Below are 17,621 nucleotides of genomic sequence, written 5' to 3' on the forward strand. Positions count from 1 at the left end.
AGCTTCTGACCCCCATGTTAATAAAAAAACGTAAGTACTAATGAAGTTCTGTACAAAGAAAGAATTATATCCACTACTCAGCATAGTAGTGGGTTATTTATCCCCAGTGTAGATGAAGAAAATCCTGCCAGCTTTCCAAAATAGCCACTTGCACGTGCAGACCCATAGGTTCTAACAGCCTTTCATCTTTTGAAGAAAAAAGTAATAAAGGAAAACTGACTTTAGAACCTGAAGGCCTGGCTGGCAAAATCAAGGCGTAAAGCCCTGGAAAAGCCTCACAGTCAGAGAGAGCATCACTCAAGACAAGACCAGACCAGGTTTGAGCTTCTTTACCAAACGAAGCATTGTTTAAGGTTGACCATACCGCAGCAGACACTCCTTAACACCAAATTACCTGGTAGACTACAAAAGGCAGGTCCCAGCTTCTCCTCCAACACTTTGGGAACATTTTTGATTCACATCAGAAGTTTTTTTACATGTTTCTGTTTTCTGTAACTGTAGTTACTATTCTTTCAGTCACCTCCTCACATGTAATGGCACATGGGATCAGTGTCTGTGGCTGATCTCAGTATTTTGGCTTAGTAGGTCAAGTTCTAAGCAAGGACTATAACAGTATTTGCTTCCAGGAGTATTTTTCAATTTGAATAATGTATGAGAGAAACTATTTTACAATAAAACAAATCATAATAGATGGGTGACAGTTCTCATTTGAGTGAAAGCCTAGAACGTATCTTTGGTTTGGAGAAAAACAAAGATTGCAGGAGGCCATATTTCAGTCAAAGTTTTCAGCACTAGTCTACCCCTGCACAAAAAAAGCCCCAGGAAATAAACCTTGTGAAAGAAAAGTAAAATAATTTTTTTAAAAATCTGATTAAAGGGCACTGAAGATATACCAGCTAAGCTATTGAAAACCTGCTGTGTAGCCTTAAGAATCATCTCTCAAAAAATACCTGCAGCACTGCTTTATATTATTAAGCTCAACAGCAATTTCCACCTTGTCAATGGGCAATACTATAAATATCTTTATGCCATCACTAGCACCTGTACTGTACCTGGGTTATCGGGAGTGAGGTCTTCAACAGCAATCTGAACAACATCTGCCAAATCCTGTTCTGACATCATTCAGAACCAGGCAGCAATATCCAGTCAAATACCACTGCAGGTCCACACACAGGTAATTTTGCAAGTCATGCAATCCTGAAAAACAGTGGCAAGTGTGTGTTAATACAGATTACCTTATATATTAATATTCCTTTTATTTTTTTCATTCTTGCTCTATATAAGGAGATGCAATCCCCAGCACAAGTAACCAGCCTGCAAGCAAACATCCAGTGGTACCAACTTCTACTTTTCTACTCGCTATCCGCATCAAAGAGCAAAGGACTGAACTATGTGCATCATCCCCAACTCAACCTTTCTATACCGGGTCCAAGACAAGAGCTCAAGCTTTCCTTGCTGATCCACCTTTCCACATTTTCCCAACAGATAAAGTGAACATTTACTTCAGAGATTTGGCAGCTCATCAGGATAAAATAAAACATTCTGTTTTGTAAATTTATTTTTGTTTTAGATGTTTCAAGAGCATACAAGACCATTTCTAAACAGCAGGGGTTTAATTTACAAATTATTGCTTAGCTCTTGGAAGTGATCAGACTTTAGCATTGAGACTTATGAAGCACATGAAGTTCCCAAGCCAGGCTAGATTTGCAATGAATGCATTTTGTGCAGACCTGTATGTACACAAGATCCTTACATGTACGAGTCTTAAAAGGCCTCCCAAATCTTCAGAAACAGTCACTGAGAACAAGGAGCCTCCCCGTAGCTAATTACAATTAGACTTGAAGCAAAACTTGACTTTTGTACTTGAGTTATTGAACTTGCCAGGGTTTTCTATAGCTCAATGCTGACAAAGCCACTTTCAGAATATGGTCCTGATTTTAAAGCCAAGATATTTCTCAGCCCTGCCTCCCTTGGAATTCTCTGTCAAGGTTATTCATTAGTGTTTTAAGAGAAACCTTCAGTCTGTACAATTGAATTTGAAGCACTGAAGCCGTTCATATCTGTGCATTCTCATAGTTTACAAAAGTATAGACAATGAATACCAAGAAGAGATCAGCCAATTCTTTTCCTTTTTAACCTGAAGCAAAAAACACTAGAGGGATAATTTGAGATCTACCAGTGGAAATGGTAATTCATCCCTCAACACCAACACTGAATCAAATCCAACTATGCATAAAGATTTTCCTCTTTCCCTATTCCACTTGAGCACAAGAAAGCCACTAAGCCAGGCAAGTGGAATACTAATTTTTGAAGAGAGCAACACAACCTACAGGAGAACTTTGAGCAACCACTGCACGCTGTGAAAGCCCATCTCAAAAGGGGGTCTCTCCATGCATCCCAATTGTTTACTCAAAATACCAGTGCTGCCAATAGAGAGTCATTTGGAATTCTGATCGTGGTGAAAAACTGTTGAGACAGCACAGCCTGTGGCTTCACGCCCAAAAAACCTGGCAACACATTAGTGCATATGGATGCCATTTTGGTAAATTGTATTTGCCATTTCTGAGAAATCCTGGTAACCAGCCAGGCTTAACAGAATAAAACAGCTGTGCTGCAGTTATTGTTTCATAATGTCACATACTGCTAGTAATACTAAGAACCCTGCCCTCAAATTGAAGGAAGACAGCCGCCACCCCAAACGCTAAAAAGGTACAAACTAGAACAAAGCTCAACTTTGAAAACTTGGTCTGTTTACACAATTCAAGATTTCACTCCTAGTTCACGTGTTATGTTGAAACCAGTTATAGCTACAAATATATCAGTATTTTATAAAGCATTACAAAGGATTTGCAATCCTTTTTTTTAAACACAGTGTAATATTTCACGTGATGCACGTATTCTGCCTTTCAAAATTCCTTAATTAAATAAAAAAATTTTAAAAAAATCACTGAAATTGATTTAACCTTTCTTCAACATAAACAACACAAACAATTTCACACTTCTGACAGAAGTTCCCCACTTCTCATGGGTCATAGCCTGAAAATATTCAGCTTCATGTCAGAAGTACCATCAAAATATTCTCTCACAGAGCCTTAAAACACAGGCATAGCAATCAAACTGTGGCAGAACAGCTACTACACACACAATGCGCCTTCATATCATTAGTATTTATTTCCATTTAAACAAATTTTATTACAACTTCAGTAAGTCAGACACTGCTTACAGGCAATTAGCCAACATCCTCATGGAACATGTTTTTGCTTTCTCAACAGGCAGGACAAAATATACTTCTGCTGTCACCAGAGGCAGAGAGCTCATCTATTGGAATGTAAGTGGAAACTAGTAATTCTGTTATTAACACTAGATGTGTGGATTAAGAAGGCAATGCCCAAGCAAGCTACACTGGGTACTGCGACCACAGCAGCCATCATGACTTGTATAAAATGTCCCTCTCCCAAATTCAGAATTTCAATTTATAACAGAAAATTTTAGCAGTGGTCTAACCTTGCTTTCAGAACCATGGGTAAAGGCCCAATAAAATCTAACAGTTAGCTTATCAGTGTTGAAAAGCTGATAAAATTCAGAACAACTTTGCCAATACAGCTTCCACACATTTTACTGAGTGAAGCATTTACCAGCATTTCCTCATGCAAAACACTTCTGAAATTTGCTAAGTGTTCCCAGCCTTTTCTTTTTTCCCCTGCTTTCTTTTTTCTGGCTGAAACGCTAGTCCCCATTAATTCCAAATTAAGCATATGTACATTGGCATTAAGCCACCCATGCTGAAATATCACCTGGAACAAATATTAAACTATAAGAAAGAAATATTAACATAAAGTCAGGAAGCCAAGGATAAACTGCAAGTGGGACATGAAACGTGCCCACTTTTACTCCCCCAGCCAGCATGTGGAAGTTGGATCAACAGAGCAGTATTTTATAGTCTATTTGCCATTATCTAGGGGAGGGGTATGGGAAGACAGCTCATACCAGACAATGGAAAATGTCTCATTAATACGTACACTACAGGAGGCCCTGGCCAGCCAGACTCACACTGACTCCAGCTGAGCTATTTAGGTGGCTATTTAGATCTGCCCTGCATCCATCACTTCTCCCAGAGCATTTTTGGGGGGTTGGAAGAGACTTCTTCAACTCTGCCACAATGCAAAAACCGAGGAATAGGTTATGGTGTGTACCTGAGGGATTTCCTCCCACCTCCATTCCCACCTCAGCCCTGGGTGCCTTCAAATCTGTTACCTCAAATGCTTCTGACCCTTCAGACCTCTTGCATCATGCAACCAAGTCCCGTATCAGCTCTGTTACTGTCCACCCTTTCCCCTCCACATGCCAGACACGACTTTTGCAAACCTTGCCTAATAAAGCCACCATAAACCCATTCCTGTTGTATAAAGCAGCGTAAGCTAAAAATTGTCTCAGGTTTTAATCAGAGTGAATAATGGAAATTATCGTATGCAGCACACATACTACATTAGGTCCTTCTTACCTCCCAAAGGGATTTTTTTTTTCAAAATCTGAGAAAACAGTCCTAAAGATTCTAAGATGGAACAAGCATCAATAGAGTAACAAAACTAAACCTTCTAATAATAAATACAACCTATTTCATCACCCACCAAATCTTAAAAATGTTAATTTCCCTATTTATGTATTATGAGTTGAAAGTGAAGACAAACACTCCTCCCTGTTCCTGGATTTTTATATTCAGAAACAAAGGCAAAGAGATGAGCAAAAAGCCCAGAGCCTTCCTGCAAACGCTTGCCAGGAGGTGGCTCTAGTACTGCAACACCCAGAAGAAACAGAGACAACTAAAGGTACAAATTTAAAGCAGATTAGATAAAGTGCACTAACGATCTCTGCCAACAGTCTTACTCAGAATTGATGCACTTAACATAAATTAGCCTTTGTTTAATTAAGTAAATTAATATTTGTAAGCAACTAAATTCACATGAATTCCAGATCAGCTTTTCCACGCGTAAGTTTAATGCAATTTAATTAATCTATTTTAAAACATTAATCCAGAATAATTCTTCTGAGCAGTCCCTTGTAAATAAACTTATTTACTGACACATCTGATGGCTTCAGAAAGTCACAGGGAACCATTCCAAAGTGTACAAGCAAAAACATCCAATGCCTTGTTAACATATAAAACCACACACAAAACAAATCTTCTCTTTTGTACTAATTAGTGAGGGTAAACACTAAATTTTAGAAGGATGTTTTCCAAAGCTTTAGTCTGCTGAGTGTTTAATTGAACTTCTCTTGTTTGAGCAGCTCATCACCCCCGGCTAATATTTCTCAGTGCTATTGACAAATGAAAACACTTCTTTCATACTTCAGCTTGCATGATGACAAACATTTACTGCTGCCTGTGTGAGAACAGCTGAAAAGGATGCTTTTTTACTTTGCCCAAACCAGAACTGCCAAATGTTTTTTTCTCCTTTTTGTTCTACTTTTCCTTTAAATGGATTAAGGAAAATTTTCAAATCTGTCATTTCTATTACAAACATATATTCTTCTTTACACAATTACTATTAGCCAATTGGCCAATTTTTCTGAGCCTAATGTATACCATGGATGTCACAGTGGGACAAAGATCCTTATCTTGCAAAGACCTATGATTTGGTGACACATATAAAAGTTTTCTGAACCAGCAAACCAGCTCAAATATAAAGAGAAGTCCAATGATAAGAATGTGTTTGATATACGCATACAAGAGGATTAATCCTCTGTGAGGACAACTTTGTGCAGAAGTAAAATGACCTTATGCTGTAAAAGGATTATAGTATAAAGATCATCTACCCTCTGAAAGGGAAGATCCATGGAAAACATAATACATAATACTTGTTAACTCTCCTGCTTTATTAAGTCAGTTCAACTGCCCTGAGTTCTTGTCCCTCCCGGGAAACAGCCCAACAAGACTACTGAGCTTTTAAGTCTCTGTGCAAAGAATAACCCACCCCAAGAACACCTTTGTGCAACTGTTAAATCCACTGTGGAAGAAAACGATGAAGACACAGAGAAAAGGCACTCCAAGTGTGAAACATTTTTCACATGATGGTGTTAACAGAAGATGAGCCAGCATGCACAGGTTTAAGCCTGGCTAACCCAGCAACAGATGTGCATCAACCAGTTTGTTGTGTTTTCACAGAAGACAATCTCTGTGAGTAGTCCAATGGAAAGACCTGGAAATGTTCATATAATGCAATACGTAAAGTTATTTTATTCATGGCCATTACAAGGTTCAGAACCTGACAAAGCTCCTTTAGTCTTGTGCTGTGACGTGCAACATTTCTGTAATCCCAAAGCCTGGCTTTTTTTTCCAAGATGAAGTCACTTTAGTTGGCATCTAGAACAGAGCCTTTCTATGCTAATTAGTAATTCCCCAACAAGCCACATCAGTGCAAATGTTAATGGACTGTAACAAATGATGAATAACATAATAAAAAGCAGCAATTTAATAGCATGCGGGGTTAAATGCACTGTAAATATAAGCACTACCAGCCTCCCTCATGCTTCAACTCTCTGAAGCTGCAGTCTTATCAAGATATGAAACTGAAAATCACATTCAGGAGGACAATGGGGGCAGAAGAGATCAGAACTTAAACTTTATTACTACTAAAAACTACAAAGGAAAGTATTTTAATCTTTCTTAGCATCTGTTTAGCTTTCATCCTTATTCTCAATCCACCTTAAAAGGCAAGTAAAAACACGGTATTTAAAGTAAATTTAAACTACACAAGCATTTTAGTTTAAAAAAAAATCCCAATGGAATAATATACAGACAACTTTGGTTCAGCCAAAGATCAGAAAAATAATTTATCTCCCAAAACATATCAGAAACATTCCTTATCTGTGAAAGCACGAACAGCAGCCTTAGCATTCTGGAAACAGATATATAAAATAAATATCACCCAGAGATGCTATGCTGAACAACTCCAGTACTTGTAACACAGATAGCAACAAAAAAAAAAAAACCAGATGCTCTAAGGAACTTGAAATTTTTGGAACTTGAAAGTACAAAATCTTGCAGGGGGGCAGAAATTCTTCAATAGTGCTATGAAAGTTCAAATTATTACCATTATTATTATTGTTTTACTCCTAGAAGTATTCCCTGTTTTTTCCACCCACCTGCTACAAGGCATTGTTTTGCTTGAATGTCTTTTTCTAACTCTTCTAATCCACTGCCAACGGCCACAATCCTAACACAGGAATGACCATTGTCAAGTGTGTGGCGACACGCACCAGCAACTCAAGCACAAATTCTCTGAGGCCTTGTATAAACATTCTTGCTGCTGTCAGGTGCCAACATCCGCACCGCCGTGTCTCTGATATCATTATTCTCAAGTGAGCTAGGAAGGATATGTTAACACCTATCACAACTACACTTTCAGGTGCAAAACAGTCTGTATCTAATTCTACAGACACATAATCCCATTGAACCTAATGAGACTACCCACATGGCCAGAGTATACCCCAAGTATCTGCAGATTCTGTGACTTAGGTCAGTTTCCTGAGGTCAATCTATGAGGTCAGTTTTCTGCATCATGGTTTAATAACTCAGGACATAGGTCATTAACACTAGGCACAATTTGTATAGCAAATACAAAACAAGGACTGCCCAGACAGCAAAAGCAATACGCTGATTCTATCAGATACAGACATGTTGTTTTATTGTTTTCACCCACTAGATGGAGAATATTTACCAATAACAACTCAAAAATAACCCTGCAAGTACTTAAATTCAAAGAAAAAGATTCCAAAACTAATTTCGTATAACTCAAATAGAAGTGTCTCTCAGTCTCAAAGAATTCCTACCCATGATCAGAATTCTTTTTGAGATAGTTCAGATGCCCTCTGAACTTTGGGTAACCATAACTTCATTTGAAGTTAAAAATTACTTTATATATATATATATATATAAAACCTCCTGATCTATTTTTCTGTGATACTTTGTATTGACTCTAGGAATTTCAAACCACTGCCTAACACAATCTGAATTATCTAGGGCAGATCTTGAGAGCTTTACAGACACACTTACCAAAGTATTTTTCTTTTGTACCTTAATAAACTCCAAAACACCCCACAGGTTTGGTGAAGAGAGGAATTCTTGGTGAGAGTCTGACCTGAATCACTTGCAGAGTGTACTCTAATTGACGAAAGCAGCCCCACCATGTCAGGTTCAAGACATACCTTAAAGCATCACACCTAATTCACTGTGCCTGTTTTCACACAGAGATGCCTGTATTCTTGTGCCTTTCCAGAAACAACCCTCAGAGTGTAAATTTAGTCCTGTAAATTTCCAATTCAGGACTACTTTCAGATGTTTCTAGTGAAGTGGCATTGCTGCTAAACAGGTAAAATCAAACCAAAAAACTATCCTAACGCTATTACTAGTTGGAAAAAAAAAAAACAAATTAACAAGAAAAAATGTCTGGAATAAACATACAGCAGCACCCCAAGTCCTTCTCATTTGTCTACAGGCAAAAAGCCCTTACCAGAACATTAAGCATATGAGAAATAGCAAAGCTTTGCTTGAAGGTTAGCAAGGTTAGTGGATTACACAGCTGCCAAAACATTGTACAGTGTTTGAATTCTGAGTATTTTGTTTCCTATTCTCCATCACACAACTCAAAGAACTCAAAGAACATTAAGAAGTTACACTTTTAATGTGGAAGAATCCAGAGAGGCCCACAGATTCACCAGTAACAGGTCTAGTACAATGTGTGCTACTGGTCCACAAAGGGATCACTGCACTCTCCATTCAGGATTCAATTTTCTCATCTGGAAAGGGAAAAAAAAAGAAAGGAAAAAAACAGTAAAACCCCCAAGTTGCAATATCTGCCTAAAATAAAAGGGGTTATTTTAACAAGAGTTGATGTGACTCCTCTTGCAGGGGAAATGGAGAGAACCCTAGGATTTTCAAACATCTCAAGTCACTTCTCTGTAAGAGCTGAGCTGGAGGGAGGAAAAGGGGAGCTTTCTTTGGAAAGTCTATACTCCAGAAAACACTGGTAGCCAAAGTATCACCAGCTACAAAATCACTGTGGCACTCACTTTGAGCAGGTATCAACCAAAATTCCTGCACTGCACCGTAATTCTGATGAGCAGCAGGAGGAAGTTACACCGCAAATGAGCTTCATTGCTTCTACTCAAAAGATCCACAGGGACAGCCAAGAAGCTGACTGAGAAGAGCTGTGGAGGAATCAAACTCAGAGGAAGGGAACAAGCAGTATAAACATCTGTACAAAGATCAGAATGTGGTTGTCTTCAGCTGAGCCCCCTTTGCAGCAGAGGGATCTGCATTGTGCTCATGAAGCACAAGTTGCTTCACAAAGGAACAAGGGTGCTTGTCTTCCCCAGGAAGGATGCATAGGCTGGAACAAGTTGGTCACCAGATATTTTACCCTGAACTTGTACGAGAGAAGACTCTGGTGAATACAATGTCTATCAAATCTGAGTTTCATTACTTCATTTTTAGTGGGGGAAAGAAGTGTAATGATATTAAAACATTTTTAAAACTTAATGGCATAGACTGAAATAATCCACAGAAATTTCAACTCTGATTTCCCACATGAAGCAGATGCCCAAAAGCTGCAATGTTCTTCAAGACTCTACATGAAACATTTGTAGGTGCTTTCTAGGTAACAATGCTGTGCAATGGTCAGAAAGTCTTTGGGATGCTTTGACTCAACTCCAAAGGATTTTAAGGAATGTATGTATAACAACAGATCTAGATACCAGGTCCTTATTCCATACTTGAATCCCCTTTGGAAAGTGGGAAATAAAGAGCCTAGCAAGAGGGATGCAACTAAAAATAACAATTCTAAAAATCTGTCAGATGCTAGCAGGAGAGAGGAGGTGGTGAAAACATTTATTAATATTAAAACACATGCTAAAACTTGATGAATAAATGAAGCTTCTGAATGCTGACCACCTACATAATAATCTATACCTCTTAAAAGCACCTGCACATGTCATGTAGCTCTATTAACCATTTCAGTATTAAGTAGCTACCACATAAATTTCCTTCCTGCTTAATACTTTAATTCTATTTTACATTTGATATTTGTGAGAATAATTGCAATCATTTAAGTTCATTTCCCTTTTGCAAGACTGAAAGATCAAAAGATGGGAAATAAAGAGATTTTAAGGAAATCCGCACAGCTTTCAACTTGTGCCTTTGAAAGCCCAGGGCTTTTTTGTGTTGTCCAATCATTTCAGTGTCACAAAGAAACTTTTCCCTCCCCCCTCAAATAAATGTCTGTATACAAGAAAACAGCTTAATGAATAGCAAGTGTCCCAGATGGTACGTTACACTATAGAAGACCACAGAAACGGCAAAGACATTATCTCAATGCAATTAATAAGAAAATTTTACCAAAAGACAGACTTTAGTTGAAGAAATTTTCCAGGAAAATCTCCTCTTCCAGAAGCCCTCAAGTGTCACCAAGCTTCAGCGGGGCTGGGCTCTGCCTATGTGGGAGAAGTGCATCAATGCACCAGAGGACATGCTGACTCCAGAGAAGAAAGGCTTATCACCAGTTTTGGCATCAATGACCACATCCCAACAGCTACATTACCAGAGGAGCCTGTGGTTCTTCCAAACTTCCAACATTTATTCCAGGTTTATAAACAGAGTTAGAAGAAAGACTGAATGAAGAATAAGCTGGCAACCATACAGTACAGAAAAGCAACCTGAGCTGGACACGACTTCCATATGAAGGACTGAACTAGTGAACCGAATATTGTTATTACTAACTCCACCAAAGCAAATACCGCTTCACAGATCAAACACTGCAATTTACTGCTAACAGGAAATTATTATTTTTAAATATGCTGATAAAAAGCGTATGATAGCTAGGGGGAAGAGGATGTTACACGGCTTTGTTTTTTGTTTTACTAGAAACTATCCAAAATGTGTTCTATTACAATTTCTTCCCCACAATCTCATGCTTTCTCAGGAAAAGCATTAAGAACAGGGGAAAAAAAAGTAATTTTAAGTTATGCTAGATAGAACAAACTTTTTAATTTATACAAAAAAAATCTAATTATGCACTTTCATAAATAACAAGCTTAGGCTGGAGTCTATTAGTTGCTCTAAAGAGTTAGAGGTATCACTAAATTCAGAGTCCATTTCATACTGAATTCACAGAAGTAGGCAGATATAAGCATGTACATCTTTGATTAAACTAAAAATCAGCTCTGACACAGAGCTCTCCATATTTAACACCACCCGTACTTTTCCATTATAAAGAATCAGAATGTCACCTACTCAAAGCCAAGTAAAGGATCATTTAGAAACTTCTAGTGTGGAAAACTGTTCACATGTGTTTCTGCTAACACTGTAGAAATGACCATCACTGCCTAGATGAAAATCCTGTGGCTGTACGCAAGCCATAGGCACCCCCAGAAACACAAGCACAGCTCCAGTGTTATGACTGTATCACATTAACAATAACCACTATGCTTGGTCTAGGCAAAAGTACCCAACAGTGAAATTCCAATCACTGCCAAGGGAAACATCTTAGCCCCACTGTATTGCAAAACACAGCTGGTGAAGAGCCATTTCCATTAGGCTCAACTGTTCTACATTCAGATCTGTTCCTCTCCTCAGCTCCAAGACACTGTGTGCATGTCACAGGTGCTCTCATCATTTGTCATTTTTGTGGAGCACAGGTAATACGCTGACAGTCTCTTTTCCTTTGACTGTCATACTCCATCATGTTAAAACTAGCTCTTCTGCAAAAACAAAACATAAATGCGGGAATAAGACCTGCGCTTCAACCTGACCTCCTTCAGCACACTCTGCAGGAGCCCTTGCTTAGTGCACATCCTCCATTGGCAGGAAGAATAAAGACTTTCTAATACTGTAACCTTCTAGTTAGATTGCCTCGTTGAGCGAAAGAAGCTTTGCTGTATCCCTGAGAGGCTTTGCCTTGGGAAGTTATTTCGTCTAAAGTCAGCAGCCACCCCAGGAGCAGAGTGCACTATGACAAGCACTTGCCTCAGTTCAAGGGAAATACCTGCAAAATGCTTTATTCTACTGTGTTTGCCTTACCTAAAACACAGTCTTTGACAACAGAAGCACATGATTGATATTTTTTTTTACCATTTTATATTTTTACTGCTACTACTATATAAAAATATTTTATATTTTTACTGTCTTCTATACAGTGGAAAATTTTGCAATCTAGCAATTCCAGGAAGAACAAGGACAGATCCCAAAGTTGGCCCAGGCTTCTACTACCAAAAAGCATGATGGCAAATAAACTGAACAGCAAATCTGCTTACTCAAAGGTCTTGTAACAGATTTACCTCCTGTAGCTACTAAAAAAGGAAACATTCAAGCTGATAAAACAGACCCTAGTGCTGTTTTAAAACATAGGGATAACGCTAGTATTTTAAAATTCTTACTAAAAATACTTGTGAAAATAAACTGAGCAGCATCACTGCAGTAGGAAAACACACAGCAAGTAGCTCTTCACATTCTGAAACACTGTTGATTAGTACAGTCTGATCCTCTTTCAACATTTCCCCTCCCAACTCCAGGAAAACAACAAAGTAATTCCAGCTTAAACTTGCAAGACCTCATATTCATGGGATGTTAGAAGTATCATGGTAGTAACAGACATGTTTGTGTCTAAGGAGCAGCGAAGAAAGTGGCATTCAACCTTAAGAGTTGCTTCGAAGTCACTCCACGGATAGGAGAGATGCATTCTTTCTCATCACAAAATACAGGAAAACTTGAAATTAATGCATTTATCCCTTAAGTGGTCTAAGGGTTTTACAAACAGGAAGCAAAGATAAAATAATTTTGTTCAACAGACAACATAAGAAATTATTTTATTTAAACTCCCAAACGCAGAAGACTTTACGAGGTTAATCTTTCTGTGCACTAGTGCTTAATGTCTTAACACGAGTCTAACAATTGTAGGCAAAACCCAAGTGCTTAACAGGAGTTTTACAAACCTAAAACTGGAAGGAAACAAGTGCTTGACATGATGTTAAAGACTTTTTATTCTTTTTATTTTTACTGTAAAAAAAATAAAAAATTTAGCCTTTTAATGATACGTAAAAAAAACAGAAAACAAAATTGCTTCAGAGGTTCACATCTAAATATCAAGTATCAAACTAAAGGAAATCAAATCTGTGAAAAAAGTTTTATTGGCAAAGTTTAGTATATACATAGACATGTTGTTGTTCTAACTCTAATCATTAGCTTTGCACTGTCTCCTCCTACAAGAAGCTCATTCTTACTTCATGTAAAGCTTGTGCTCATGTTTCTGTACATCTCTGGGACAAGCTTCTGTGCATAGAGAAACACCCACCCCCTCCTTTCAAAATGATCGCACTAAGAAACATCGTAGCCATTTCAGTTCAAGGCACTCTTCAATGAAAGATCTGAAGACATTCAAGTTCTGACACAATAAAGGCACATATTCTTCCTGCACAAACAATGCTTTACGAGTTTTGGAAAAAGCTCAAGATAAAGCCCAGAGACAGCCTCAAGTACCTGAAAATGCAAGTATATTACTGTTTTAATGATGTGGGTCTGAATCACACACCACTACTCCTCACAAAAATCAGTGTAAACCTGCAAGTAGCACTTGTGATTATGTGGGGCCACGACTATAAGCTCATCTTTCTTCACCTCATCAGTCCAAACCAGTACAGAACAAGTATGTTGTACTGTGTTAAAAACAGCACAGGCAGGAAACAAGCCTTTTGCAAATATTCTCAGCAGAACATGTGCTGACGGAACCTTTCCAACTGTGAACACTGACCATCAGTGCTCACTATATTACTACTATATTCTTAATTTTGTTATTCAATTATGCAGAACACTGTTTATCTATTTCTTCGTTAAAATTAAAGGCCTGTCCTGTAACCATACAAGTTAAACATGGCTGGATAATTTAAGCCATTAAAGCCAGTTACTGTTATTATAAAACAGATTATAAGTTACAAAAGAAAAAAGATACGAAATACTTCCATTCTCTGAAAGAGATGGCACATTCCCCAAAACCAAACTCCGCCTTTTTTACTCTCCTCAGTAAACTAACTGCTCTTTCTTTGGAACATCTTTTCATGTATTATTGAAAACCGATCTACTGCCAAGATGTCATTTAACGTATGAAATAAGGCTCACAGAGTTTAGGAATCAAACTCTTGTTATTCTGGTTGATTTCTATGGACACCCATTTAAATATATGTTAACAGAGAAAAATCCTTGTAACTTTCAATCTTTCTAAGTGGCACTGCTTTAAAGACAATGCTATTTTTTGCTTGGGTTTTGTTTATTGTTTTAAGCTCTTGCTTGGGTACGAAGATACTACAAAGCGTATGTTTGTTTCTTGAAAACCTGAACGTCAACAGGGTACTATACTTCGGACAACCTCATGTAGAAGGCAAAAAAAAAGTAGCAAAAATCGTTCCAAACTCCCATTTTACAACAAGGTTAAACCCTGCTTCCACTGAAGCAATCACTCAGTTGCTAATACCCCTTTAAATTTGTTTACTTAAAAAAAAAAAAATCTTCCCTCGAGATCTCTAAAAATAAACTATATAGCAGGATAAAATGACTATATTTGGTTAAGCACCCAACTTCCCACTGTAAAAGGATTTAAAAATAAAAGTAATGAAAAAAAGCGCAACACTTGAATTGCAAATCAGGAAAACGGGAAGACCGAGTGTGTTGTCAAACAGATCACTGGTAGGAAAGGACTAGAAAATACCATCCCCGCTGTGGATGTGAAAAACCCTCACTGCGACTCAATGTCCACACACGCAAAGCGGCACCTCAGGATATTTTCCCCCCACACAAGCACTCGCGGGCATGTGAACAGCAGCAGCCCCTCTCCATTACCAGCAGCAAAGGGAGGCGGCGGCACCAATGTCACCAGCCACTGAGACTCCGCTGCGGCAGGGACGCGGGAGCGAGCGCTGCCGGCGATGCCCCTTCCCCAGACCGTGCCTGCAGCGCGGCCCAAGGGAAGGCAGGCGGGAGAGCTCCGACCTGCCCCGTCCTTGAGACCGGGGAAACACAACCCCCACGGGAGACGGACGGGGAAGGAGGCCGACGTGCTCGGAGGATGACCAGACCCTCCACTTCGAACGCCGCCCCGCAGAGGGGCCGAGCGCCCCGGCAGCGGTAGAAGGAGCCAGCACGGGGGGGTGACCCCCCCCCAGGCCAGGGCGCGGAGAAAGCAGGCGGGGAAGCGAAGCGACGACCAGGAGCCCCCCCGCGGAGGGCCCAGCTTCGGCGTCCCGCGGCGGGAGGAGGCGAGTCCCCACTCGGCCCCCCCCAGCCCTGTCCGGGTGAGGGGGCGGCAGCCCGCGGCCCCCCCGCCTCAGCTCGGCCCCTCCCCGGAGCAGCCGCCTCGCGGCCCGGGTGCTCGGGCAGCGCCGTGAGGAGCGGGAGGGCCGGAGCTCCGCGCCCGGCGCCAGGCCCCCCCCGGGGAGCTCGTCCCCAGCCGTCCGGCCGCGGGGCGCCGCGGTTACCGTGTGCGGTGCCGAATTCTCGTGGTGTTTGTCGAGCGGCTGCGATAATGGCGTCCTTCCTCGCGAGAGATCTCCCTCTCCTCAGCGCGCACGCGCCGCCGCGCTGCCACCGCTCGGACCCCCGACCGCCCCGACCGTCCGCGCAGGCGCAGGGGGAGGGCGCGGCCACGCGGCCGCACTTCACCGAGGAGCCGCGGCGGGAAAACTACAATTCCCAGAGGGCAACGCGGAGCAGCCGGCGGGAACGCCCCCGCCGGGCAGGCCGGGACCTGTAGTACACGCGGTTGGAGCAGGGCATGCCGGGAGTCGTAGTCCCGCCGCGCCGCACGCTCGGGACCCCCAGGTCTACACGGAGCCCCAAGGCAGCGCTCAGCCAGCGCTGCCGCAGCTCCCAGGGCTCCACAAAACCCTGCTGGCTCCACAGCAGGGTCCTGAGTGCTCCCCGGGTGGTGATCATAGAATCATAGCACCCACGAGGTTGGAAAAGATCTGTCCATTACCCCAGGCCGCCACCAGCCCACGGCACTGAGGCCTCGTCTCCACGCTGTGTGAACACTTGCAGGGACGGTGACTGCAGCCCTGCCCTGGGCAGCCTGTTCCAGTGCCTGAGCACCCTCTGGGGCAGGAATTGTTCCTCATCTCCATCTGCCCCTCCCCTGGCACAGCTTGGGCCCGTTTCCTCTTGTCCTGGCACTTGGGAGAAGAAGCTGATCCCCACCTCACTACAAGCTTGTTTTAGGTAGTTGCAGAAAGCAGTAAGGTTCCCCCTGAGCTTTCTCTTCTCCTGAAGATGAACTATATGGCCAGGGAAGCAAAACGTTCAGTGCCCGTGTCCTGCAGGCCACAGCCTAGCCATCCTGCTCTGATGGTGTCTCAGGGCTATTGCGAACTCCAGCGCTACATCTCCTCTTTACTGTTTCCAGACCTGCCAGGCAATGTAGGCACAGGCTCTGGCCAGCAGAGCTTGTCCAAACAAGCAGATCAAAGGTGTATCTGTACCTCTGAGAACTGCCTGTGCTGAGCCGCTCACTGATACATTCCCCTTCCATGCATGTTCCCTACTCCTCCCATTACATTTCTCCCCACTCAAATGGCTCACATCGTTGAGGTGGGATGATCTGAATGTAAGCTGTCACATTAAGGAGAAAAATGTCACTGTGCATGCGAACACAGCTGAAGAACAGGCAGCAAGTGGGAATTTGCTAAATTAACTCATCAGATTGATTTTTCTGTTGCTTTGTTCCTGCGTTTGGTGTGAGAACAGAATGACTGGGCGAAGGTGGAAAACCTTCTGTTAACCTACTGGGAATGATAAATACATGCAAAAGCACAAAATGGAAGCATGGAGGAAGTACGCAATTAGCTCTGAAAGATGACAAAGATAAGATTATTTTACTGTATCCTTATATATCACGGTGTTGCCCAAACAAGACCGTCACCATACTTCCAGTTTTCAGCTTTGGCAGAGCCAGAGATGACCTTCACACTTGTGCATAAAAGTATTCTTTAAATGAGATGCTCAGTACCATTCTGCAACATCACGACACGCAACTGAATCCATTTGGTTCCACTGTAATTTGCCACCCTGACACCTACAAACCTCTGGCTAACTGGAGCTGTTGCCCTGGCTGTCGGGCCAGTGGTTTGTTACGGTGTTCTCACTGTACCTTTGTCATGTTCAAACTAAAGGCGTCCACTGCAGGACTTTTGTACCTGTATGAAATGATATGGTGCATGTCACAAAAACTCCAAAGTGCTGATCCCAGGGGACCAGCAATTCCTCCTGCTCATCTGACTGGAAGTTACGGAGTCAGAGGACAGGACTTGAGGGGGTTTGTGTTTCAGGCAGGGAAATTTATACGGATGAGTCACATCTTCAGAAGTGCTTATAGGGACTACTCAAGCTGGTGTTTTCTGTATTAAGGAGTCCTCATGATCCTGAGAATTAACAACCAGTGTGTTAGGAAAAAACCTTGCTTTTGCTTCCAGATTTGTAACTGTTCAGCTAAGTCTGTTGATTTATTTGCTGTGTTCTCTTCCTTCACAAGCAGATTAGGAAGTTCAAAGGTTAAACTACTTATAAACTGACTTTTCACACAGGATTA

The 17,621-nt window shown here is 41.2% G+C and overlaps 1 protein-coding gene across 4 annotated transcripts in view; it reads right to left on the minus strand.

The window, feature by feature from the left end:
* BANP (BTG3 associated nuclear protein) overlaps positions 1–15,647 on the minus strand; it is a 151,763-nt gene extending 136,116 nt beyond the window's left edge. For all 4 annotated transcript variants that reach the window (XM_061477358.1, XM_061477357.1, XM_061477356.1 and 1 more), the window contains exons 1-2: positions 15,517–15,647; positions 1,053–1,197 (exon numbers count right to left, since the gene is read on the minus strand). In XM_061477358.1, the coding sequence (XP_061333342.1) occupies positions 1,053–1,122 (70 nt within the window). In that variant the 5' untranslated portion in view covers positions 1,123–1,197; positions 15,517–15,647. The remainder of the gene's footprint in view (positions 1–1,052; positions 1,198–15,516) is intronic.
* Between the last annotated feature and the right edge of the window lie 1,974 nt (positions 15,648–17,621).

The sequence above is a fragment of the Pezoporus flaviventris genome, unplaced genomic scaffold (assembly GCF_033815535.1).
Source record: "Pezoporus flaviventris isolate CSIRO_AGI_PZ_B2104156 unplaced genomic scaffold, CSIRO_AGI_Pfla_v1 ptg000105l, whole genome shotgun sequence".
NCBI classification, from domain to species: domain Eukaryota; kingdom Metazoa; phylum Chordata; class Aves; order Psittaciformes; family Psittacidae; genus Pezoporus; species Pezoporus flaviventris.